The sequence below is a fragment of the Eptesicus fuscus genome, chromosome 6 (assembly GCF_027574615.1).
Source record: "Eptesicus fuscus isolate TK198812 chromosome 6, DD_ASM_mEF_20220401, whole genome shotgun sequence".
NCBI lineage: Eukaryota > Metazoa > Chordata > Mammalia > Chiroptera > Vespertilionidae > Eptesicus > Eptesicus fuscus.
In genome coordinates, this window is record NC_072478.1 from 5,997,027 (window position 1) to 6,021,242 (window position 24,216).

The 24,216-nt window shown below is 47.4% G+C and overlaps 1 protein-coding gene and 1 pseudogene across 2 annotated transcripts in view; both read right to left on the minus strand.

Moving 5' to 3' along the window:
* The window catches only part of RUFY1 (RUN and FYVE domain containing 1), a 62,509-nt gene extending 38,559 nt beyond the window's left edge, over positions 1 to 23,950 (minus strand). The window contains exons 1-5 of one of the 2 annotated variants that reach the window (XM_054717124.1): positions 23,261 to 23,950; positions 10,158 to 10,331; positions 8,579 to 8,696; positions 5,295 to 5,396; positions 3,664 to 3,787 (exon numbers count right to left, since the gene is read on the minus strand). In XM_054717124.1, the coding sequence (XP_054573099.1) occupies positions 3,664 to 3,787; positions 5,295 to 5,396; positions 8,579 to 8,696; positions 10,158 to 10,331; positions 23,261 to 23,525 (783 nt within the window). In that variant the 5' untranslated portion in view covers positions 23,526 to 23,950. The remainder of the gene's footprint in view (positions 1 to 3,663; positions 3,788 to 5,294; positions 5,397 to 8,578; positions 8,697 to 10,157; positions 10,332 to 23,260) is intronic. The other variant, XM_054717123.1, reaches the window with a different exon arrangement.
* Positions 11,086 to 11,160, minus strand: LOC114228745 (U4 spliceosomal RNA; annotated as a pseudogene).
* Positions 23,951 to 24,216: the final 266 nt, after the last annotated feature.

The window sequence follows — 24,216 nt, forward strand, 5'->3', positions numbered from 1 at the left end:
GAACAGCAGGGGCTCAAGCACATCTATTATTTAATACAATTCCCAATCTTTATTTTGGAATTCGACAAAATGATGTTCAAGTTGAGCTGGCAGACTGGACAGCCTGAACTATATTGAGAAAAGTATAACAAAGTAGGCAAGAGGTGAACTACTAGAGTATAAAACAAACCATGTGGGCCCTGGCTGGTGTGCTCAATGGTTAGAGCATTGCCTGTGCACTGGAGGGTTGCGGGTTCAATTCCTAGTCAAGGGCATGAACCTTGGATGCGGGTTCGCTCTCTGCCCCAGGTTGGGGCATGTGCAGGATGCAACCGGTCAATGTATCTCTCTCACATTGATGTTTCTCTCTCTCTCTCTCTCCCCTCCTCCATCCCTTCCTTCTACTCTTTCTGAAAAACAATGGGAAAAATATCCTCAGGTGAGGATTAAAATAAAAACCAAAAAAACCCCAAAAGCAAAACAACAACAACAACACATATATATGGCTCTAGAAATTAAAAGACTGTGCTACTGGTATAGGAATAAAGAGATCCAGAGACTAAACAGAGTCCAGAAATAAACTTCAGTGTATTTTAGATATTTCACACATAATAAAGATGGAATTTCTTTTTTTTTTTTTTTTCAGGATACAGAGTTTATTCAAAATCCAGTACAGACTGGCCAAACTGCCTTCAACAACAGGAGCAGAAAACCTGGGGCAAAGGCAAAGTTGTTATAAAATCACTTTAATTCAGTTCTTTCCACATTACAAGCCTCAGGCGGGCAATGGAATGTGCCATATTCCCTCCGCATTAACAATACTGAGCCTGTAATTGATATCAAAATATACATCCATGTCACCATAAAAAAACTCCATTTACTGCCCCTCATGTCGTGTAACGTATAACAATTTATAAATGTCTGTACCCTAAAAAAAAATAAATAAATGTTTATACCCTTGTCCCCACCCAGACAAGGAAGCTCAGGGTTCCAGGATGGGGAAGAGGGCGGGGCCAGCCCTCGGGGAGTCTGGTCTGTGCAGAGGGAAGCCCCGAGGACCCTGTGAGGGCAGGACTGCACAAGGCAAAGGAGACAGCTGAGACTCGAGGGCTGTTGTCCCACCGTAAGAGGCAGATGAAAAACAGAAAACTTTGGTCCAAAATTTGCAGGAAAAAAGAAACCCTGAAAGTGTGAAGACCCTGGTCCTCATGGGATTTCAAATTAGTAGAAAAATAATATATCATATATGATATTCAGAAAACTGGTTTACCACTAGTAAAGAAATCTAGACTCATACTGCACACTATGTTAAAACAAATGACAGGGAGATTATTTAAATGTAAAAAAATATACAGTTGATTTAAAAAATAATTTTTAGGTGGGGAAGGACTTTCTAAGCACAATACTTTAAAAAGTATAAAGGAAAGTCCATTAAAATTGATTGCCCCAAAAAATTTCTACAGAGAAAATCCGCTCTGAGAAACTGGGGATTGGGAGGGTGAGGAGGGGGAAAAACTCAGAGAAATGGGAAAAGGATATAAACAGGTAGTCAAAAGCCGAACCATCAATGGCAAATAAAACATGAAAAAAATACTTGACCTGGCCAGGTAACTGTTAGTTAGAACATCGTCCCCAATACGCCAAGGTTGCGGATTCGATGCCCAGTCAGGGCACATACAAGAATCAACCAGTGAATGCATAAATAAGTGGAACAACAAATCTGTTACACATACCAAAATGTAACACTGAATTAGTTATCTCTGAGTAATAGGATTATGTGTGATATTTAGTTTCTTTTCAAAAATACACCTCTGTATTTATTTATTTATTTACTAGAGGCCCGGTGCATGAAATTCATGCACGGGGGCGGGGATGTGTGTGTCCCTCAGCCCAGCCTGCACACTCTCCAATCTGGGACTCCTTGACAGCTGGCTCCCAACCACTCGCTTGCCTGCCTACCTGATTGCCCCTAACTGCTTCTGCCTGCCAGACTGATCACCCCCTAACCACTCCCCTGCCAGCCTGATCGATGCCTAACTACTCTCCTGCTGGCCTGATCGCCCCTAACTGCCCTCCCCTGCCAGCCTGGTTGCCCCTAACTATCCTCCCCTGCAGGCCGCAGTGCCCCCACCTGCCCTCCCCTGCTGGCCCGGTTACCCCTAACTGCCCTCCCTTGCCAGTCTGGTCACCCCTAACTGCCCTCCCCTACCAGCCAGATTGCCCCGAACTGTCCTCCCCTGCAGCCTGGTCACCCCTAACTTCCATCCCCTGCCGTCCTGGTAGCCCCTAACTGTCCTCCCCAGCAGGCCTGATCACCCCCAACAGCCCTCCCCTGCAGGCCTGGTCGCCCCAAACTGCCCTCCCCTGCAGGCCTGGACCCCCCCCAACTGCCCTCCCCTGCAGGCCTGGTCACCCCCAACTGCCCTCCCTTGCAGGCCGGGTCACCTCTAACTGCCCTCGCCTTCAGGCCTGTTGCCCCCAACTGTCCCCCCCTGAAGGCCTGGTCACCCCTAACTGCCCTCCCCTGCTGGCCTGATCGCCCACAACTGCCCTCCCCTGCTGGCCATCTTGTGGTGACCATCTTGTGTCCACATGGGGGCGGCCATCTTGTGTGTTGGAGTGATGGTCAATTTGCATATTACCTCTTTATTATATAGGATATTTTTTTGTTAATCCTCACCCCAGGGTATTTTTCCATTAATTTTTAGAGGGAGTGGAAGGGAGGGGGAGAGACACACAGAGAGAAACATTGATGTCAGAGATACACACTGATAGGTTGTCTCCCGCACCCACCCCGACCACGGCCAGGATCTTCACTGGAATCAAACCCGGGACCCTTCAGTCTGTGGGCCAATGCTCTATCCACTGAGCCAAAACAGCTGGGGCAAAAACATACCTCTGTATTTAAAAAAATTTGTTCAATACACAAAAACAACAAAACTACTGGGGGAAAAAAAAGCTGACCTGGGTGTGGAGGGATTAGGGAAGCTTTAGAGTCTTCAGGTCTAAACATGTGGCGGGCAGAAGGCCCTTCTTGCCCTGAAGAGGGGTCAAGGGAGGGATGGTCAGGGTGTCTGTCCCGCTCAGGCACCAGGAGTTTAGGCCTCAACCCTGGTCACCTGCTCCCATCCTAAGCGGGTGCCCCACCTCTCTGTACCTTACTTACTACTTTCATTTGTGCCTCATTCTATTAACCTGACTTCCCAAACCTCTCCTGACTCTCTCTCCCCACTTCTCATCCAACCTTCTGGACTTGTAGGCCTGTCAGCTCAATGTTTTACTGTGTCTATTCTTGGCCACTTCTAACTCATGGCCTGGATGTGAGACTGATTGTTCTCAAGCTCTGACCTGATCATTTCACTGCCTAAAAACCTCCAAGAGCTTCTCAAAGCCTTCAGCCTGACACCGGTGGCCCAGCATCTGAACCCAGCCTTCACCTTCACCTCCCTGTGGAGCATCTGGGCTCCAGCCTTGGAGAGCTCTTCCTACTCACAAGCATGCGTGCTTTCTGTGCGCCCCTGCCCAGCTTTCTTCACGCTTCCCCAGTGCTTCCCTGTCTACCCCAGCACAGCCTTCGGTCAGACACCCACTGTGCCTGCCTGAGGTTCAGCACTGTCTGCAGATCCTACATAAAATCCCTGGCCTAGAGAAGTCATTCCATCAGGATCCAAATCCCCGCTTTACCTGAGAATCCAAGTCTTCTCCTTTTAAGCAGAGATTGGCATCAAGAACATTGAGTCCCACCAGCAGACCGACGAGCACCATCCCCTCTTCCTCCATCATTAATGCCTCTGGCTCATAAAACTCACTGCAAGAGATTGGTGGCCAGGGGAGCCATTCAGGAATGTCATCACCACCCCTTCTCCCCACCCCAACCTGCCTTCCCACCTCTCAGCTCATGGCCTGACTGCCAGCAGCTCCCTGTGTGAACTTCCTTCCCTTTCATTTCCCTCTCTTGCTGCAAGTTGCTGTTTCTCCTCTGGCCTCTCTCCTTCCTATGGCGTAGAGAGGCCTCCTCCTGCCTCTGGTCTATGGAGAACTCTGCCATTTGGACCCTGGACCCCAGCCCTTCTCATCTCCTCTTGGCTCCTACATTCCTGACCATCTGCCCCTCCTGTCCCTTCCGGCTCCTTCTTCCATATTGCTGAGAACAACTCCCACACCCAAGAATCAAGTTCTTCCCTCTCCCACATGTCCCATGGAGCGACACTGGCTGCTCCTACTTCCTGACAGCAGCCACCGCGGCTGTTTGCAGTGGGACGTCAGCCCCTCTCTGACTGCTTCTGGTCACCATTGATCTGCTAATTTACCATCGTGTGTGTGCGTGTGTGTGTGAACTTACTATCTTAAGAATCAGTTTTTTAGACAAAATCTGTAACTCAAAGTTACTCATCGTAACTGTGCTCAGAGTACAAAGGACATGACATACTTGAAATCCGTATTTATCATGTAAAGAATATTCAACAATAAACCATGACTTGAAAACAATGAAAAATTTGGAGTAGCAGGCCATACTATAAAATTTATTTTTATCTCAATTAGATAAAAGAATTAACTCTAGAGAGATTTTTCCCTTATGAATGCCTATATTCTAGAGAAAATTCCTTTCATAATGATTATTTTTGCTTATAGTTATAAATATCAAATATGAAACAGTCAGCCCTACTTGGTTTGGCTCAGTGGACAGAGCATTGGCCTGCAGACTGAAGGGTCCCAGGTTTGATTCCAGTCAAGGGCATGTATCTGGGCTGTGGGCTCAATCCCCAGTAGGGAGTGGGCAGAAGGCAGCCAATCAATGATTCTCTCTCATCACTGATGTTTCTATCTCTCTCTCCCTCTCCCTTCCTCTCTGAAATCAATAAAAATATATTAAAAAAATATGAACCAGTCAAATTTCAGAGATAGCTAATCAGTCTTTACTGATGCTAAGAGATAAAATTTTATAAATTGGATATGGAATCCTAAAATCGGTAAGATATTACAAAAAGCATTTAGTCCGAAAATAATTTTTCCCTGTCATTATCCAATCTAATAAATACAATTTTGCTGACATTTAATGGATTATACTGTCAACTACCTAATTTTAGGTATTTTTGAAGAATTATCTTTAAAATGACTTTTACAAATGAAAATTCATATAAATCTTCAGCCATTCATATCAACTTTCAGATATCCGTGCTCAAAAAAATGAATAGAACTTTTAAAACTAAGCCAGAAAATATTTATGACTAATAATAATTTGAATAAAAGCTCTATACATTATAGACTCTTATTTTAATTCAAAGCAAGACAAGCAAAGATAGGTGATGAACTACCTTAAGAGATGTTTATTGTCTATCAGCACTTTCAGATAATCTGCCAGTTTCTTTTGCATGAGTGCAAGATAAAGCCAAGCTCTGCCTCTTCCCACAGCTGTCCTAGAATTCAAACAGAGAAACAAACTGTTATGGCATAACTAGAGGCCTGGTGCACGAAATTCATGCACTTTGGGGGGGGGGGGATAGGACCCTCAGCCCAGCTGTGCCCTCTTGCAGGCCGGGAGCCCTCGGGGAATGTCCAACTGACGGCTCAGGCCCACCACCGTGAGCCCAGCTTCTGACTGAGCGGTGCTCCCCCTGTGGGAACGCACTGACCACCAGGGAGCAGCTCCTGCATTGAGCATCTGCCCCCTGGTGGTCAGTGTGCATCATAGCGACCAGTCGTTCTGCCATTCGGTCGTTTGCATACAAGCCTTTTATTATATGGGACTAGAGGCCCGGTGCACGAAATTCGTGTATGGCAAGGGCGGGGGGTTTGTCCCTCAGCCCAGCCTGCAGCCTCTCCAATCTGGGACCCCTTGAGGGATGTCCGACTGCCTGTTTAGGCCCGATCCCACTCGGGCCTAAACGGGCAGTCGGACATCCCTCTCACAATCCAGGACTGCTGGCTCCCAACCGCTCGCCTGCCTACCTGCCCGACTGCCCCTAACCGCTTCTGCCTGCCAGCCTGATCACCCGCTTCTGGCAGGTCACCCCCTAACCACTCCCCTGCCAGCCTGATTGACGCCTAACTGCTCCCCTGCCAGCCCAATTGCCCCCAACTGCCCTCCCCTGCAGGCCTGGTCCCCCTCAACTGCCCTTCCCTGTAGGCCTGGTCCCCCTCAACTGCCCTCCCCTGCAGGCCCTGTCCCTCCCAACTGCCCTCCCTTGCCGGCCTGGTCACCCCCAACTGCCCTCCCCTGCAGGCCTTGTCCCTCCCAAGTGCCCTCCCTTGCCGGCCTGGTCGCCCCCAACTGCCCTCCCCTGCAGGCCCGGTCGCCCCTAACTGCTCTCTCCTGCTGGCCTGGTCGCCCCCAACTGCCCTCCCCTGCAGGCCTGGTCGCCCCCAACTGCCCTCCCTTTCCGGCCTGGTCCCCCCCAACTGCCCTCCCCTGCTGGCTATCTTGTGTCCACATGGGGGCGGCCATCTTGTGTGTTGGAGTGATGGTCAGTTTGCATATCACCTCTTTATTATATAGGATAATAACAATAAAACAAAACACAAAGACAAGTTAGCCCAAGAGGTACACACATTCCCGCTTGTGAATACAGAGAACTCGGTAAGAATAGCTGCTTTGGGGGTCGAGGGAGCACAATGTCAGGGAAGGCAGTTAGCTCACTATATACCTCTGGGTACTGTTTGAATTTTGTATCATGGGCATGTGTGTGTGTTTTTTTATTTTGACAACAGAGGAAGAAAATCTTAAGCCACAAATCTGATTCCTAGAACAAATATAATCTGATAAAACTTTGTGTGTATTGATAAAATTTCACAGGAACCAGGAAATATTAGATTAGCTTTATAGAATGATAAATATTCTTTCAAAGATTAATACACAACATCGTCAGTGCTTGTTAAAGTGTTGAAGTCTCACAAGGTGTCTGAGGCATTAGCTCAAAGATGCAATTAAAAAATAATTGTGGCCTGGCCAGCGTGGCTTAATGGTTGAGCGTTGACCTATGAGCTAGGAGGTCACGGTTCAATTCCTGGTCAGTGCACATACCTGGGTTGTAGGCTCAATCCCCATATGGGGCGTGCAGGAGGCAGCCAATGCTTTTTAAAATATATTTTTATTAATTTCAGAGAGGAAGGGAGAGGGAGAGAGAGATAGAAACAATAATGATGAGAGAGAATCACTGACCGGCTGCCTCCTGCACACCCCCCATTGGGGATCAAGCCCATAACCCGGGCATGTGACCTTGACCAGAATCGAACCCTAGACTCTTCAGTCCTCAGGCTAGGCTAGGGGTCCCCTAGGCTAGGTTAGCGGTTGCCTAGGTTAGGCGTAGGGGACCCCTAGGCTAGGCTGGTTGTCTCAAACCAGCTAGGGTGAGGCAGCCGATTGATGATTCTCTCTCATCATTGATGTTTCTATCTCTCTCTCCCTCTCCCTTCCTCTCTGAAATCAATAAAAATATATTTTAAAAAAATTGTGGTAGAAAACATATGAAATAAAATTTATCTTTTCAAGTGTATTGGTTGGTAATGTTAAGTGCATTCACATTGTTGTACAACCAATTTCAAAGGTGCAAACTTGAAAAGGCCTGTTTTAAACATGAGAAAAAGGAAAAAAGCCTCCCTACTACAGACCTCACACTGCTTAAGGAAAACACGGTTCTTTTTGTGCAGAGTAAGTGCACTGTGACACTCAGGAGCACAGAGGCCCCGCTGTCACAGTGTCTGCACCCAGGGGCACTCTTAGGGCCACAGCCTGGCTGTGCACCCCAGTGACCTCAGGGCTCATCTAACTTCATCAACGCAAAAGGCTCTGAACACCCCCGTAACCCCACTGCCCCCCAAAAATAAATGATGAGGGGAAAAAGAACCAGAGTAAAAGGGAAGAAAACAATACAGGGAAAAAGGTATCTAATGTTGGGATGTTGTGGAAAATGGATACTAACACAGGCTGCTCAGTGGGGGTGTAAACGGTCACAACTCTTCCAGCAGGCAGGTTGGTGATGGCTGGTTATCCAAGTCCTACATCTAGGAATACAGCCTCAGGAAGTGACCAGAATGTACAGGGGACGCTTGGGGATGGTCACCACTGCACTCTTTGGAGGATGAGCACTGGAAGACGAAGCCCAGAGGCGTTAAACATATGAGCTAGATAACATAAAGCTGTGCCCATTTCAAAAGTGATGTGGATGAGTATCTGATATGGAAAGAGGTCTAAAATCTAATATGAAATGGGAATAAAACGCCTACAGAACAGTATGTACAGTTTAATACTTAAATTTTTCTTCCTTTTCTTTTTAAAAAAAATTGATTTCAGAGAGAGGAAGGAAGAGGGGGGAGAGAGAGCAACATCAATGATGAATGAGAATCATCGATTGGCTGCCTCCTGCATGCCCCCCCACTGGGCATCGAGCCTGCAATCTGGGTGTGTGCCCTGATTGGAAATCCAACCATGACCTCTTGGTTTATGGGTCGACACTCAACCACTGAGCCATACCAGCCAGGCACTGTCCCTGAATGTGGCTCATGCACTTTGTTTGAAATTAGGAAATGTTTTATCAGCAAGGAATTGAGAAATGGGTAAGTTTTTCTAAATATCAAGTCAGTGTGATGACTTCTTACTCACTTTAATTCTGGTAGATTTCTGACACTAGTGGCTATATCTGATGCTTCTGGACAAAGTTTCTCCACCAGCTCCAAAGGACCAAAGAAAGATTTATTTTGGCCAATAAAACTCTTCTTAACTAAAAGGGAAAACAAAAGTGTTAGTTATAAGAATAGGTTGCAAAATGTCTTCAGGGGTCCATGGTCTCTCTTCCAAAAACCAAATAAATGCTTCAGATTTAGTCTTGAGGACTGGGAGAGCCAAGTAACAAATGAGCTCTCCCTTCTTCTGGAAACGGATTCTCTGATGTACCTACCATGCTCTTTCTCCAAGTTGTTTACTGCCCAGGAGATAAAACATGATCCCTTGTGAAGTCCTTCCCCTTTCTCCTTCCTACCTGATGCCAAAATCAACACTTAATTCCAAATGGACATCACCTGAACTGCTGCAAGAACCTCCTAATGAGTCTCCCTGCTCCTAATATTGTCACATTTCAATCTGCATTCCACGTTGCTGGGGGCCTTTTATGAATGGAAATCAGGTCATGTTTGCCCTTGCTTAAAATCTTCCCAGTACTCTCAGAATAAAACCCAATTCTTCGCCTGTAAAGGCCTACATGTTCTAGCCCGTCCTACTTTCCTCCTCTCAGCACCCTTTAGTTACCTGATCTCTTCCTCAGGCCAGGGTGGTCCCACTCAGGACCCTTAACCTGTTTTTTGTTTCTGATTTTTGCTTTCCCCTAATCTTTACATGATTGACTCCTCCCTCTCCTGTATGTCTCGGTTGACATTTCACCTCCCCAGAAAAACTGTCTCCCTTTACCCCAGCTGAAAGGTTTTCTCTTGGATTCTCTATCATTTAACCCATTTTGCTTCCTTGAATTTGTAGCATTTTATAATTACGTTGGTTTGTTCCTGCATTTATCATCTACCTCCTGGTCTGGAACTGTGCTGTCCAAGGTTATCACTAGCCACATGTGCTACTGAACACTTGTTCAAATGCTAGTGCAATTGAGGCATGCTGTAAATGTAAAACACAGCGGATTTTTAAGCCTTAGTATAAAAAAGAATGCAAAATATCTCATTAGTAAGGCTTTTAAATACTGATTATGTATCACAATATTTTGGATATATTCAGTTCAATAAAATATATCATTAAAACTAATTTTATTTGTTTCTTTTAATTTTTAAAAAATGTGTACTAGAACATTAAAAATTGGCCCTAGCTGGTTTGGCTCAGTGGATAGAGCATTGGCCTGCAGACTGAAGGGTCCCGGGTTCGATTCCAGTCAAAGGCACATGCCTGGGTTGCAGGCCTGATCCCCAGTGGGGGGCGTGAAGGAGGCAGCCAATAATTCTCTCTCATCATTGATGTTTCTATATCTCTCTCCCTCTCCCTTCCTCTCTGAAATCAATAAAAATATATTTTAAAAAATTGCACAGCTGGCTTGCATGACTATTTTTACTGGACAGCATGGCTCAAGAATGTCCCATCTTGCAGGCAGGGGCTTGTGTTTTGTACATTGCTGTTATCCTAGCACCCAGAACAATGTTCTGCACTGATGACTACATGCTGTGAGCCCCGGACGCCCCAGGCTCACCTTTCAGCCCATGTTTGAGGCAGTGCTCCATCACCACGAAAAACTGCTGCAAGGGGGCGTGGTCCGCATCCAGGCTGCGACCCAGGCTCAGAGCGGACTGGAGCAAGACCTTGATGCTGAGTTTCATCATGTGCATCAGGTTGGCGCGCTCCTCCATCATCTGGCACTTGGAAGCTGCGGGGCAGAAGCAGGGATAGCTTTGTCAGTGGACTGCGTGTGCTCCGGGCGAGGAGGTTGGATGCGGGACAACAATGGCAAGGCCAGCCAGGTGGGAGGCAGGCGGTCAGCGCGGGGTGCAAACGTGCGGATAACGGGTCCGCAGTCACCTGACCCCCGGAGGTCACAGCCGCACCAGGACCGCCTGGCCCGGCGTCAGACAGCAGAGGAGCGGCCTCTCTTGGGTGGTTTTGAGATTGGCCTCCCGCACGCAGCGTTCTATTCTCCGCCCACCTGAAAGGCGCAAGCAGCAGGAAGCCCCGCCCCAAGCGGGAGAACGTGTTCGCCCGCGGACGTGCCTATTGGACGAACCCGAGAGGCCACGCCCACAGCCCGCGCGGGCGTCACGTCGGGCGCGGGTGCCCCCTGGGCCCGGAGGGGGTCTGGAGCCGGCTCTTCGGCGTGAAGGCGTGAAGGTGCCGTCCGCGTTCCTTCTGGGAAGCACCTGCCGCTCGGTTCTGGACTCCCATTCAAATTGCTGCCCCCCTTTCGTCCACAATGAGCGGACAGTTATGAGTTTTGTAAACAAAACCGTTAAAATAAACTCAGCTGCCTTTCCATTTCAATGCCATTAACCTTGTCGCTTTGTTTTGAGGTTTAAAAACTTTGTGTTCAATCAGTATTAGATATCCAGGACAGATGCGTGCCAACTGTCCCCTCAAACCCAGGAAACTGTTATCACAGAAACTTGGTAAAAATGTAGACCTTCAACTTCTTATTTTTTAATTAGCAATAATCGCGTGTCAGATAAACCTCATTGGCTACGATACCGCCACTGCGCAAAGCTAGACCTTCAACTCTTACAAGTCGCGACCAGAAAACTCCCCAGGCCGGGGGGAGGAGGGGGGGTGCCCTCTGCGGGGGGGGGGGGGGGGAGGAAAGAGGGGGGGTGCCCTCTGCGCCCGGCGTCATCCTCCCTCTGCCCCGCGCCGCTCCGATCCTGCACCGACCCTCGCCTAAGGTCTGCAGGTGGAAATGGGGCGGGGGACTTACCGTTTTTTTAGTTTGCAGTTGTCTGATTACTATACTGAGCTTAATCGTTAAATTCATAATCTCCGAATTGTTTGTTAAGTCTTAACATGGATTGACCTGTATATTCCGGGTGTTAATCCTTTGCTTGCCTGTTTTTCCTTTATGAGCATTAATTAATATGGACACAGTTAAAAGGGCATATATATGTTAGCTAAATTGAAAGTAATGAAGTTATGACTAAATTATATAATAAAGGCATTAAGTAAGTAAATATTATTGAGACTTGAGACAGCCTGGGTGGGACTAAATATTCTCCACTCTCTGCAAAACCTAAGACTAGCTCTGGGAAAGGACACTCCGTCTGAACATTTCATCCTGGTTGTGGAAAGCACTTGGGTTGGCGGTGGTTTAATTATTTTTAAATTTTGAGAGAATCCTATGTATTATATTTCTACATTTGACAATTTTAATGAAATGGATACTGGGCAAAGGAAATAAAAATTATAAAACCTCCCCGGCCAGCATGGCTCAGTTGTTGAGCATCGACTTTTGAACCAGGAAGTCAGGGCACATGCCTGGGTTGTGGGCTCGATTCCCAGTGGGGGGAGTGCAGAAGGCAGTGGATCATTGATGTTTCTATCTGTCTCTCCCTCTCCCTTCCTCTCTGAAATCAAGAATTTTTTAAAATTATAAAACCTTATCAAGGGGAGTCACCCTGAATAAACCAATAACCATAGAAACAATTTGTAAAGATTTAACCTTACAGAAGATGGGCCCGGTCTATAAACTAGTGGTCTTCCAATTGCAATACTTATCCAGGAAGTCTTGCAGAGGGCGAGGCAAGCCCAGATGTTTTAAGGAAACCCATGAACAGACCTTCCTGTTTCACAGGCACTTTTTCTCCTCCCATTCCACAGAAGAATTCACTCCCTATCCTCTTGATGCACTGGTCTGGGTGCAAAGTCCCACACAGTCCCACACACCACAGGGTGGTGGAGCGCCTGTGATGATTAAGTCACCAACATGAGGAGCTTCCAATCCCTCACTGCTTTCCTGCACTTAGTTAAGGAAACCTGTCTAGGGGGAGAGGGGAACACTTCTAGCCCTCTGCTGGGTGTCCTGAATTTAGAAAATTACACCCCCCCAATTATAAATAATTATTTTCTGCTAGCCTCAATACTCTAGGATGTGCCATTAACTCCATGGACATGTTTCATAAATTAAATGAGCCAAACTGTAGCTCCAAGTTTTTGATGAAAATGGCTTTGAAGTACACATAAAATAAGTCTTTTGGTAAAAAAATATTGTATCGGTAAAGGTGTGATGAAATAATATTTAGATGTCCCCAACCATTTTGAGTGTTCTGGGTTAAACAAGATAACTAAGTACATAAAAGAATTACAAGCATAATTATCATTAGATAAGTCTTGGTAAAGCCTTTGTTGGAAAACTTCCCAGAGGTTGAGATATTTAATTATTTTTAAATTTTGAGAGAATCCTATGTATTACATTTACACATTTGAAACTAATGAAATGGATAATGGGCAAAGGAAATAAAAATATAAAACCTTTCTGCTTTATTGCACTTAGTTAAGGAAACCTGGTCTAGCGGGTGGGGGGAACACTTGCAAGTTGTATCCTCTCTTGCAAGTCAGATGATTTTCATTTGCTTTGAAAAAAAATTACTGACAGTAGATCAATGTGATTTGGGGCATATAACTTAGAAGGAGTTCAAAGACTTGAGCAACAATGCTCTAACAAAACTATCTATATTTCTTATTTATATGAACCAGGTTTCTCAGGGATAACATCCATAAAAACAAAAAATCTGGAATAAAATTGATGCTGAGTCCTATCACATTTTATCAGTAAATCATATATATTCATCTATAGATACATGCTAATGAAAAAATCAATACCATTTAGCTCATCTTAACAGAGGCAATTGTGCCTGCCCACCGGGTGTGGCTCAGTGGTTGAGCATTGACCTATGAACCAGGAGGTCAGGGTTCAATTCCCAGTCAGGGCACATGTTTGGGTTGTGGGCTCCATCCCCAGTAGGGGGCGTGCAGGAGGCAGCCAATCAATCATTCTCATCATTGGTGTTTCTATCTCTCCCTTCCTCTCTTCCTCTCTGAAATCAATAAAAATATATATGTTTTTTAAAAGAGAGGCAATGGCTCCGAGTCGGTCTGACCCTGAAGGAATTAGGAACAGATCACCCCAACTACCACTGCCGTATCGACTATGTAGAATGAAAGGCACATGAGCCTGGCCGGTGTGGCTCAGTGGTTGAGTGTCGACCTATGAACCAGGAGGTCACGGCTGGATTCCCAGTCAAGGCACATGCCGGGATTTCGGGCTCCATCCCCATGAGGGGGTGTGCAGGAGGCAGCCGATCAATGATTCTCTCTCATCATTGATGTTTCTCCCTCTCCTTTCTTCTCTGAAATCAATAATATATATGTATATATTTAAAAAGCACATGAAGAAAAAAACACAAGAGGGCGGCATAGGTAAACACCTATACTGCTGCCTTGCACAGCAATTTCAAAACTGCAACTGGAAGACAGAGCGGACATCGTCCAGAACCACTGGAAAGCTGGCTGAGTGGAAATTATACAACTAGGAAGAATGAGAAAAGGACACTGAGACTCAGAGGAGCTGTGGAAGACAGAGGTGCGGAGACCCATGCGTGGAAAGGGCGGGCAGCTGAATACACAGCTGGCTTACTTGCGGTGCGCGGAGAGGGCGGGCAGCAAGTGCGTGGCTAGCTTTCTCATTCGGGAGGGAAACAAAACCTCCCGACTGCACTGAACTCCAGTTCCGGGTGAAACTTTGGGTACCCAGACTCATTCGGGGAGAAACTGGACTGTCTGGCAGCGGGCGAAACTCGAGAGCAGCCTTCTCTCAGGGGTGCGTGCAGCCATTGCCAAGGGACACTGAGACACAGGGGCCTCTTAGGGCGGGGCTGACGGGAAACCAAGGTTGTCTGCTCCACCCTGAGACCCCGCCCCATCCAAGCTGAGCACAGAAGCTCTCCCAGCGGAGACACAGCTGATCCTCACCGCCAATTGGCCTGGAGGTCAACTCCCCGCAGTGATACCAACAACAATCTAGGCTTAACTACAACAAGACTGCACACACAGCCCACAAAGGGGCACACCAAGCGTGTCCACCTCAGGTAACTGGGGAGGCTGAGCCACTGGGCCCTATAGGACACCTAGCACACAAAGCCACTCCATCAACTCAGGGAAACAGCTAAAATGCGGAGACAAATAAACAGGTCACAAATGAAGGAAATGGAGGAAAACAAACGACTGGATATAGAGTTCAAAACCACGGTTATAAGGTTTTTCAAGAATTTCCTAGAAAAGGCCGATAAATTTAACAAGACTCTCGAGAATATGAAAAAGGATCAACTAGAAATTAAGCATACACTGACTGAAGTAAAAAATATTATACAGAGACCTAAAAGCAGACTAGAGGATTGCAAGAATCAAGTCAAAGATTTGGAATACAAAGAAGCAAAAAACACTCAACCGGAAAAGCAAAAAGAAAAAAGAATCCAAAAATATTAAGATAGTGTAAGGAGCCTCTGGGACAAGTTCAAGCATACCAACATCCGAATTATGGGAGTGCCAGAAGAAGAGAGAGAGCAAGATATTGAAAACCTATTTGAAGAAATAATGACAGAAAACTTCCCCCACCTGGTGAAAGAAATAGACTTACAAGTCCAGGAAGCACACAGAACCCCAAACAAAAGGAATTCAAGACACATCATAATTAAAATGCCAAGAGTAAAAGACAAAGAGAATATTAAAAGCAGCAAGAGAAAAACAGTTAGTTACCTACAAGGGAGTACCCATATGATTGTCAGCTGATTTCTCAACAGAAACTATGCAGGCCAGACGGGAGTGGCAAGTAATATTCAAAGTGATGAACAGCAAGAAACTACAACCAAGATTACTCTACCCAGCAAAGCTATCATTTAGAATTGAAGGTCAGATAAAGAGCTTCACAGATAAGAAAAAGCTAAAGGAGTTCATCACCACCAAACCAGAATTATTTGAAATGCTGAAAGGTATTCTTTAAGAAGAGGAAGAAGAAGAAAAAGATAAAGATTAAAATTATGAACAACAAATACGTATCTATCAACAAGTGAATCTAAAAACCAAGGGAATAAAAAATCTGATAAACAGAATAAACTGGTGAATATAATAGAATCAGGGGCATAGAAAGGGAGTGGACTGACAATTCTCGGGGGAAAAGGGGAGTGGGGGTGCGGGAAGAGACTGGACAAAAAGCGTACACCTATCGATGAGGACAGTGGGGGGGAGGTAAGGGCAGAGGGTGGGGTAGGAACCTGGTGGAGGGGAGCTATGGGGGGGAAAAAGAGGAACAATTGTAATAATCTGAACAATAAAGGTTTATTAAATTTAAAAATAAAAAAGCACATGAAATACAGCAAAAAAAATAAAAGAGTGACAATGCCATGAAAAACATATGTATGATTATTTATAAAATTATATTTAAATTCCTTGTATCGACTTATCATCACCAATAGTTTTAATGGTACATTCCAGAAGAAAAATTTTTTATACACTTAGAGCTTTAGTCACAAGAAAAGTTTATTAAATTTTTATTTACAGCCCTGGCCGGTTTGGCTCAGTGGATAGAGCGTCGGCCTGCGGACTGAAGGGTCCCGGGTTCGATTCCGGTCAAGGGCATGTACCTTGGTTGCGGGCACATCCCCAGTGGGGGGTGTGCAGGAGGCAGCTGATCGATGTTTCTCTCTCATCGATGTTTCTAACGCTCTATCCCTCTCCCTTCCTCTCTGTAAAAAATCAATAAAATATAGTTAAAAAAAATTTTTATTTACATATTTTTGGCTGAGATATATGATAGGATGACCAATAAAAAATTATAAAGCATATGAAAGTGGAATGGGAATTCAAGTTCAAGGGGTAAAAGAAGGGAAAAATGTAAAATTTTTAAATATTAAAAAACATGTTTATTCTTAAGATGAATGCTAGTGTTATCAAATCATTAAGGTATTTACATACCACTTGACACACTTAAAAGTGATGTAATAGTTTTATTTCAGAAAGTCAACATTTATAATGAGCCTGAAAACGTATTCTAAACTTTAAAATTATGATGAAGAACTTTATATGTCAACTTTAAAAGTTGGAGTTTCTTGCCCTGACTGGGTAGCTCAGTTGGTTACAGCATCATCCTGATACACCAAGGTTGCGGGTTCAAACCTGGGTCAGGGCATGTACAAGAAACAACCAATGAATAAATAAATAAGTGGAACAACAAATTGATGTTCCTCTCTCTCTCTCTCTCTCTGTGTGTGTGTCCCCTTCCTCTCTCTAAAGTAATAAAAAAAAAGTTGACGTTTCTTTAGGGGGTCATGTGAGCAAAAAACGTGGAGACTAGTGTTTAGGTGGTCAGTGCTGGGGTGGCAGCGGCTCCCACCACTGTGGCTGGGAATGGCAGTGCACTGCAGCCAACTCATCCACCTCTGGTTGGTGAGTCACCTATTCCCACACATGCTCGACTTAGAATTATGGAAAATTGGAGTGGGAGGATCTTCAACCTGGTCTATCTCTCAGTTTTACTAGGTTTGTGACCTTGGCCATGCTTTTCACATCTCTAAGCTTCATTAATAATAATTCAACACAACACACAGAATGTCACAAAATTCTACACTTATGGGATTGCCAAATAAGTGGTCTAATCAGGGATCTCAACCGTGACCCCTTTAGAAGGGCGGGCCTGTGACCTAAATGAGCACAGCAGAGAGGGGCTGAGCTTCAGACCCTCTTGCTGGAGAAATGCTATCAGTAGAGGTTTCAGAAACTGGGGTCCTGCATTTTTATGTAAAACCTGCCAATTGCCTAAAAACCAACAAACATTTTAAAAATGCTTTTACACCTTCAAGATAGAAAAAAATACAAACCAGCAGCCTCAAACAGCTCAAAGGGCTGCCAGTGTTGTAACATCTGGTAGAGAGAGTAAGTACTCAGGAGGGGGAGGGGGCTGAACGGGGTTTTTTGTTGGGTTCTGAATTTGATAGTGAAAGGACTAGATTCTTACAGGTAGATGTAAGTTTTAGTTGAGTAGCCCTTTGGTTTCTTGAAGTATTTTATCTTACAGTATGGTGTCATCTGACACCGACAAAGAAGAAAACGGTTTTTACACTTCCCTAATTTATACTTATGTCAATGGCTAATTTAAGGAGGTCAGCAATGCAAAGGGGAAAAAGCATCATGCTTCCCTTTGGAAAAAGTTGCACCACAAAATAAAATTTGTCATGGAAGAAAACAGAGAAAGGCATACCTACCACCTACCCAATGGCAAATATACAATTTTAAAATCAAAGAGTGCCTTCTTCAGTAAGTACCCACGTGCAAGACATTGTGCTGGGCACGTTAATTCTGTAAACATGTGTGTTTTGTTATTCATTCTTTAGGAGGAGGAACCTTGTGTGTATGCCCTGTGGTTGTGTGAGAATTGTGTGTGGAGATGAAGGGACGTGCCACAGGAACAGTTGCTGGGATGGAGGAATTCCTCTCCACGGGTTTTCTTTTGTATGTTTGTTGTTGTTGTTTTACCAGGCACATTTATTATCTTAAGAAAAAACAATCCCCCCAAAAAACAAGACAACAATGCGAATGCAATGGGGATCACTGTGGCGTGCTGTGCTACCAGGCCCGACACAGGACAGCATCGTAAGAGATATTCAGAGCACTCCACAACATTCTACCTCATTTCCCTTTAACCTCTATCACAAAAATAACTTTATCTGGCAAGAGTGCTGCTCAAGTTGGATCTCTGCTCTTCACCACTTCCTTTGAGAAAGCTCTGTCCTCACTGCTTGTGGAAGCAGATCAAGGGGAAAGAGAGGAATGAGCAGGCCCTGGCTTGGGGGGGAAGCGGGGAGGATGCTGCTGTCTTCTCTGAACCTGATTTTTTGAGGCCTCTGCCGAGTGTGATGCCCAGGGTGCATGGGTCCATTTCCTTTCCCTACCCCCATTCCTGTCCTACTGGAGAGCTTCAAATCCAGGTCACCCTGGGGATTCGCTACACAGCTCCTCCCAGCTCCTCCCCACATTTCGGTCCTTGGTAACCCATGTTCACAATTTTTACCAGATCTGAGCGGCAGTTATTTACATAATATTTTCTATAAATTGTCTAATTAAAAAATCCATATGTATATGTTATGGCAATCTATATATAAAAGGTTAATATGCTAAGTGTCTGACTGTCCGACCAGTCGCTATGATGCGCACTGACCACCAGGGGGCAGATGCTCAATGCAGGAGCTGCCGAGCTGCAGTGACTTGGCAGCGGCAGTTCTCGGGTGACGCACCACAAAACCAGAGAGAAGGGAGCCCGATTCCTCGCGTGGCCACATGATTCCACCTTCGGCTGTGGGTTATGTTGTTGCTGAGGCACTGTCGGCCCCAAATCTGGTTTACTGCACACTTGTGTTTGCGTTCCACACCTCTCACACTCCAGGACCCTTTGGGGGATGTTGGAGAGCCGGTTTCAGCCCGATCCCCGCAGGCCAGGCTAAGGGAACCCCACCTACCAGAGGGACCCCGCTCACTCCACAGATGCCTCTCAAGCCACGGTACCACCCCAGGTGCAGCTGGCCAGGGAGGGACAGCAGGAGGTTGGCTCCAGGGCATGCCTGGCCCATCTCACCCAGTCCCACCCCGCCGGCCACCTTCTAATTAATTTCCTTTCAATGTGCACGAATCCATGCATTGGGTCACTAGTCTATATATATAAAAGGCTAATATGCTAAGTGTCCGATCGGTCACTATGACATGCACTGACCACCAGGGGGCGACGTTCAACGCAGGAGCTGCCACGACACACACTGGCTGGTACCATGAACCCGGCGCCAACAAACCAACACTTGGCTTTCCCCAAGTGGGACACAGGCCCCACCACCACCCTGGAGTGACACCCCACCAAATCGCAGCCAACACTGCCAAGACCCCATGGCGCAAAATGCGGCCCACAGCCCAGCCCAGCCTGGAAATGGTCACTGTGGGCGCCGGGTAATGATGTCACGTAGCAACGCCTGGCTTCCTCTCCCTAGTGACTAGCCTCCTTGGAGTTTCTTCAGCCCAGAACAAGACTTCCTTTATAGCCAGGTGCAAACATTTCACACTCTAACCAAATGTCTGTGAAGCAATTTCCTGTGCCTCATCTCATTTGATCCTTACAGAAGTCCTGGAGTAGGTAGATAGGAGACTCGGTGGAATCCTATTTTCTTTTCATTAGCTGGAAAATGGAGATTTAGAAAGCTTAGAAACTTGACCCAACTGTAAAGAAGTAAGAAATGGTGGACCTTGAAAATGACTTCAGGTTTTCTCACTGTGCAGAATATAGTCAAACACTGCTGCTGTTAAATATATTACCCATTGTTCTCCCTGCGTGATCTACAATAATAATCTGCTTTGTGTTGATATTTACTACTGTGTTGCTGACAATTACCTGAAAGAGAAGTTAGGCTGGAAAAAGTTTAGCTAAATCAGAAAGCAGGTCTAATTAAGCAAGTTTATTCTTATATCTATAAAAGGCTAAGTTGACACGCACATGTGTGATACATATAAAGCTTTCACTGGCACCAATCGCATGCGTGTATTTTGATCTGTCATTATTGATCGTGATTTTAGTTGACACTTCTATTATAAAGAAAGGGCGAAGAGCAATATTAAAATATTTCTTCTAATTAATTTCCTTTCAATATGCATGAATTCATGCACTGGGCCACTAGTCTATACTAATAAAAGGGTAATATACTAATTAGACTGGATAGACTGGATGTCTTCCAGACGTCCTTCCGGACAAAGCCGGGGCGGCTGCAAGGGCCAAGGGCAGGTGGCTGCGATGGCCGGCAGTGGCAGCAGCAGCAGGGTGATGGGGGTGGCACCTTCCCCTGATCGGCCCAGTTGCCTCCCGCAGAGGGAGGCCAGACTGTGGCTTAGGCCCGCTCCCCAGGCCTAAGCTGTCAATAGGACATCCCCTGAGGGCTCCCGGACTGTGAGAGGGGGCAGGCCGGGCTGAGGGACCCTCCCACCACGGTGCATGAATTTTCGTGCACCAGGCCTCTAGTTTACTTATAAAATTAGAGGCGTCGAGGCATTGAGGTATTCTGACTGAGAGCATGGTCTCGAGAGGCAGATGTCTTGGTTCTGATACTGCCTCTGCCATGTCTAAGTAACCGGGTCAAGTTACTTCTCTTTAATTCAGTTTCTCTCTTTATAAAAAGGGGAGAATAATGGTACCTATTACCTGGGGCTGGCTACATGGGCAGAGACGAGGACGTCAATCTCCCCTTCATAGGGTCTAAGGTAGTGGTTCTCAACCTTTCTAATGCCGTGATCCTTTAATACAGTTCCTCATGTTGTGGTGACCCCCAACCATAAAATTATTTTCGTTGCTACTTCATAACCGTAATTTTGATACTGTTATGAATTGTAATGTAAAGATTTGTGTTTTCCGATGGTCTTAGGCGATCCTGCCACCCACAGGTTGAGAACCACTGCTGTAGAGCCTAAGACCATCGAAAAACACAAATATTTACATTACGATTCATTAACAGTAGCAAAGTTAGTTATGAAGAAGCAACGAAAATAATTTTATGGTTGGGGGTCACCACAACATGAGGAACTGTATTAAAGGGTCGAGGCATTAGGAAGGTTGAGAACCACTGGTCTAAGGCATCACAACTTCCTGCAGGGACAGTCTTGTCTGGTTGGGGTGGTGTGAGGCCCCTGCCCAGTTGCCTGCCTAGTATGCTGTGGTGCTGCCAGCCTGACTGCCCTGCCCTGAGACTCAGAAGGTGTGACCTCCACCCACCCACCCTCACCCTCACCCTCACCCCCACCCCAGGCCAGCAGTGGTCATGGAGTAGCGTCAGGGAGGGGTAGAGACAAGCCCCAGGGCAGTCCTTACTGGGCCGGGGGAGGCGGGGGGGGGGGGGGGGGCTGAGAACCTGTCCCAAGGAGGCAGTGGAAGGGGGAACCACACATGAGCCCAGCTCCAGGCCCCGCTTCCCCACATGCTCCTTTGCTCCACGGGACTTCACTTACAAAACACAAATTCAGAGATATAATTACTGAGGATTTCAAGCATGGGGCACTGCTCAGAGCCAGTCCTGGGTGACCACACTAGCCACAGCCTGCATCGGCTGTACACCATGAAGCCAGTCCTGCTATCAGGTAGTATTGTGAAGATAAAATGAATTAACGCATGTAGAGTTAAGATAAAATCTGCCGCTTAGGAAGCACAATAAGTGTTGGCTATTATTCATCTACCATAAATGGAAAACAAGTATTTTTCAAATACAGTGTGGGGCAAAAGTAGGTTTACAGTTGTAAGTACACAAAAGTTTATTCTTTTTTTTTTTTTTTTTCTGATCAAGCCTCGAAATTTTATTTTTTACATCGTTCCTTATATGTGGTTTCTAGAAGGGTGGATGCCTAGGAGGGGTGGGGGCTGACCTAGATAATTGGCTAAAGTCGTAAAAAAGTTTAATTTATTCTTGTATTATTATTATTTTTTAAAATATATTTTATTGATTTTTTACAGAGAGGAAGGGAGAGGGATAGAGAGTTAGAAACATCCATGAGAGAGAAACATCGACCAGCTGCCTCCTGCACACCCCCTACTGGGGATGTGCCCGCAACCAAGGTGCATGCCCTTGACCGGAATCGAATCTGGGACCTTTCAGTCCACAGGCCGACGCTCTATCCACTGAGCCAAACCGGTTAGGGCTATTCTTGTATTATTATTTATTAATCATTGTATTATTTTCCATATGAACATACTTTTCCCCAACCCTGTATGCATTTGTGTGCTAGGCCCCGACGAATTTATTTGCTTACTACATGCCATGAACCATCTGAGAGGCCCCAGGAGACCCAGGCCTCGCTCTCAGGACTGCCAGTGCGTGGGGGTAGACCAACAGCAGGGACTGCACAAAGTTGGCAGGCTTGTGGGAACCAGAAATCTGGGCTGAACAGCCTTTCTCATTACCTTCCAGAACTACTTTCCGTTGCCAGAATCTCAAGCCCAATTTTAAACTTGACTCAATTTCTCTTAACCCCTGAAATTTTCACAATTCACGATTCCGGGGTCAGTGTGACTTCTACAGCAAAGTTACCGGGGGATAGGGCCCGGTCAGGAAACCTCCCGGGCACACGGACTCTTTAGGGAGCGGAGCCCCGCGGCCAGCGGGGTCCCACACCCTTCCCGGGGAGAAGAAAACGCTCTCACCGCCATGCAACCGGCAGCCCCCAGCCACCCGCAGCCCAGAAAGTCACACTGGTCAGGTTCCCATTCTCCTCACAAAGGTGCTCAAACGCTTCTAGACGACAAGGGCTGTAAGGACTATGAGATCATGGGGCGAAAAAAAGACATGTCCCAACTTTCAGGCTGGGAAGCGTGGCGCTCCGGCTCGCCTGCACCCGCACCCCAGCTCCGCCCGCGCGGAGTCCCGGGGCGGCCACACCTGCAGGAGCGCGCGGGCGGGCAGAGAACAGCCCCGAGTCACTAACCAAGTACGTTTGAAGTTCACACAGATGTTTAGCAAACAACTTCCTAAAGCTCACCAGGAGAGTAAGGGTGTTGTTGTGGGAACGCACGTGGGAGCCCACACCCGCCCCCAAGCCCACGTGCTCATCTGGGCGCGGCCACGGAGCGGAGCAAACAGGACCAGTCAGACGGGAACTCCCCCAGCGAGGCCCGGCCGGCGGCTCCCGACCCGCGACGTCGCGGCCCACCCCTCCGCCGGGAACGCGGGGCCGCGCACCCCGGGGCCGCGCACCCCGGGGCCGCGCACCCCGGGGCCGCGCACCCCGGGGCCGCGCCCCCCACTGGCCTACCTGCGCGCGCCGCGCCCTCCGCGCCGTCCGGCCCCTCGGCCGCGCGCAGCGCGCTCCCGAAGCTGGCCGACAGGTTGCCCGTGGCCCGGCGCGCCAGGGTCAGGATGGGCGCGGACCAGCCCTCCGCCGCCGCCCGCCGCCTCGCCGCGCTCGGCAGGTCCCCCGGGCCTGGCAGCTGGCTCCTGTCCACTACCTCGAAGTCTTCTCCGGGCTCCGGCCCCGGCCCCCACTCCGCCGGGCCGCCGTCGCCCCTGCTGGCGGCCATCTTGGCCGCGTCACGTGGTCGCGTCACGTGGCCGCGCGGGTGGCGCCTCCCGCGGGCGGGCGAGCGGCGTCAGCGTCGGCGCCCTGGCTGTCCGGCTTTCCTTTGGGCGCGTCTTTCTCCTCTCCTCGCTCCCGCTCCCGGCAGGTTTGGGGGGCGGGGGGGTGGGGGGCACCGCCATAACCTGAGCAGCGCCCGCCGTCGCACCCGCGGGGGCTGTGTGAGGGCGGGTACCTGGGCTTTCTCCCCTTTCGGGGTCCGCCCAGCCCGGCCTGGAACACAGCCCCCCGACTTCGTTTTCTTTGGGACACGAGTTCCTCTTTTTTATTTTCAGTTCATATTTTCCTTTTTCTACTTCGTCATTTTTCCGCAGCAGTCTTCAGGACAAGCCCTAGAAAGAGCGGGAAAGGAAACGAAGAGGAGAGGCAGGAAACAGGATTTTTGGATTTAAAAAAAAATTAATTAAATACAGCAGGTTGGCAGGAAAGAGCACCCCGGTGGGACGGAAAGCAAAGGGTTCGGATTGTGCTGTCAGTCAAGTGGGGACAGCGACAGAACCCGCCTCCTGGTTCAGGGAGGTTTTGCGGGAGGAGCACGGGGCGGACGCTCGCCGCGGTGTGACTGACCCAACCGCGGGGCGTGGGCCAGGGCTCTGCCCTTGTAAGAGTTACCGGCTATTTTGTCACTTGGAAAC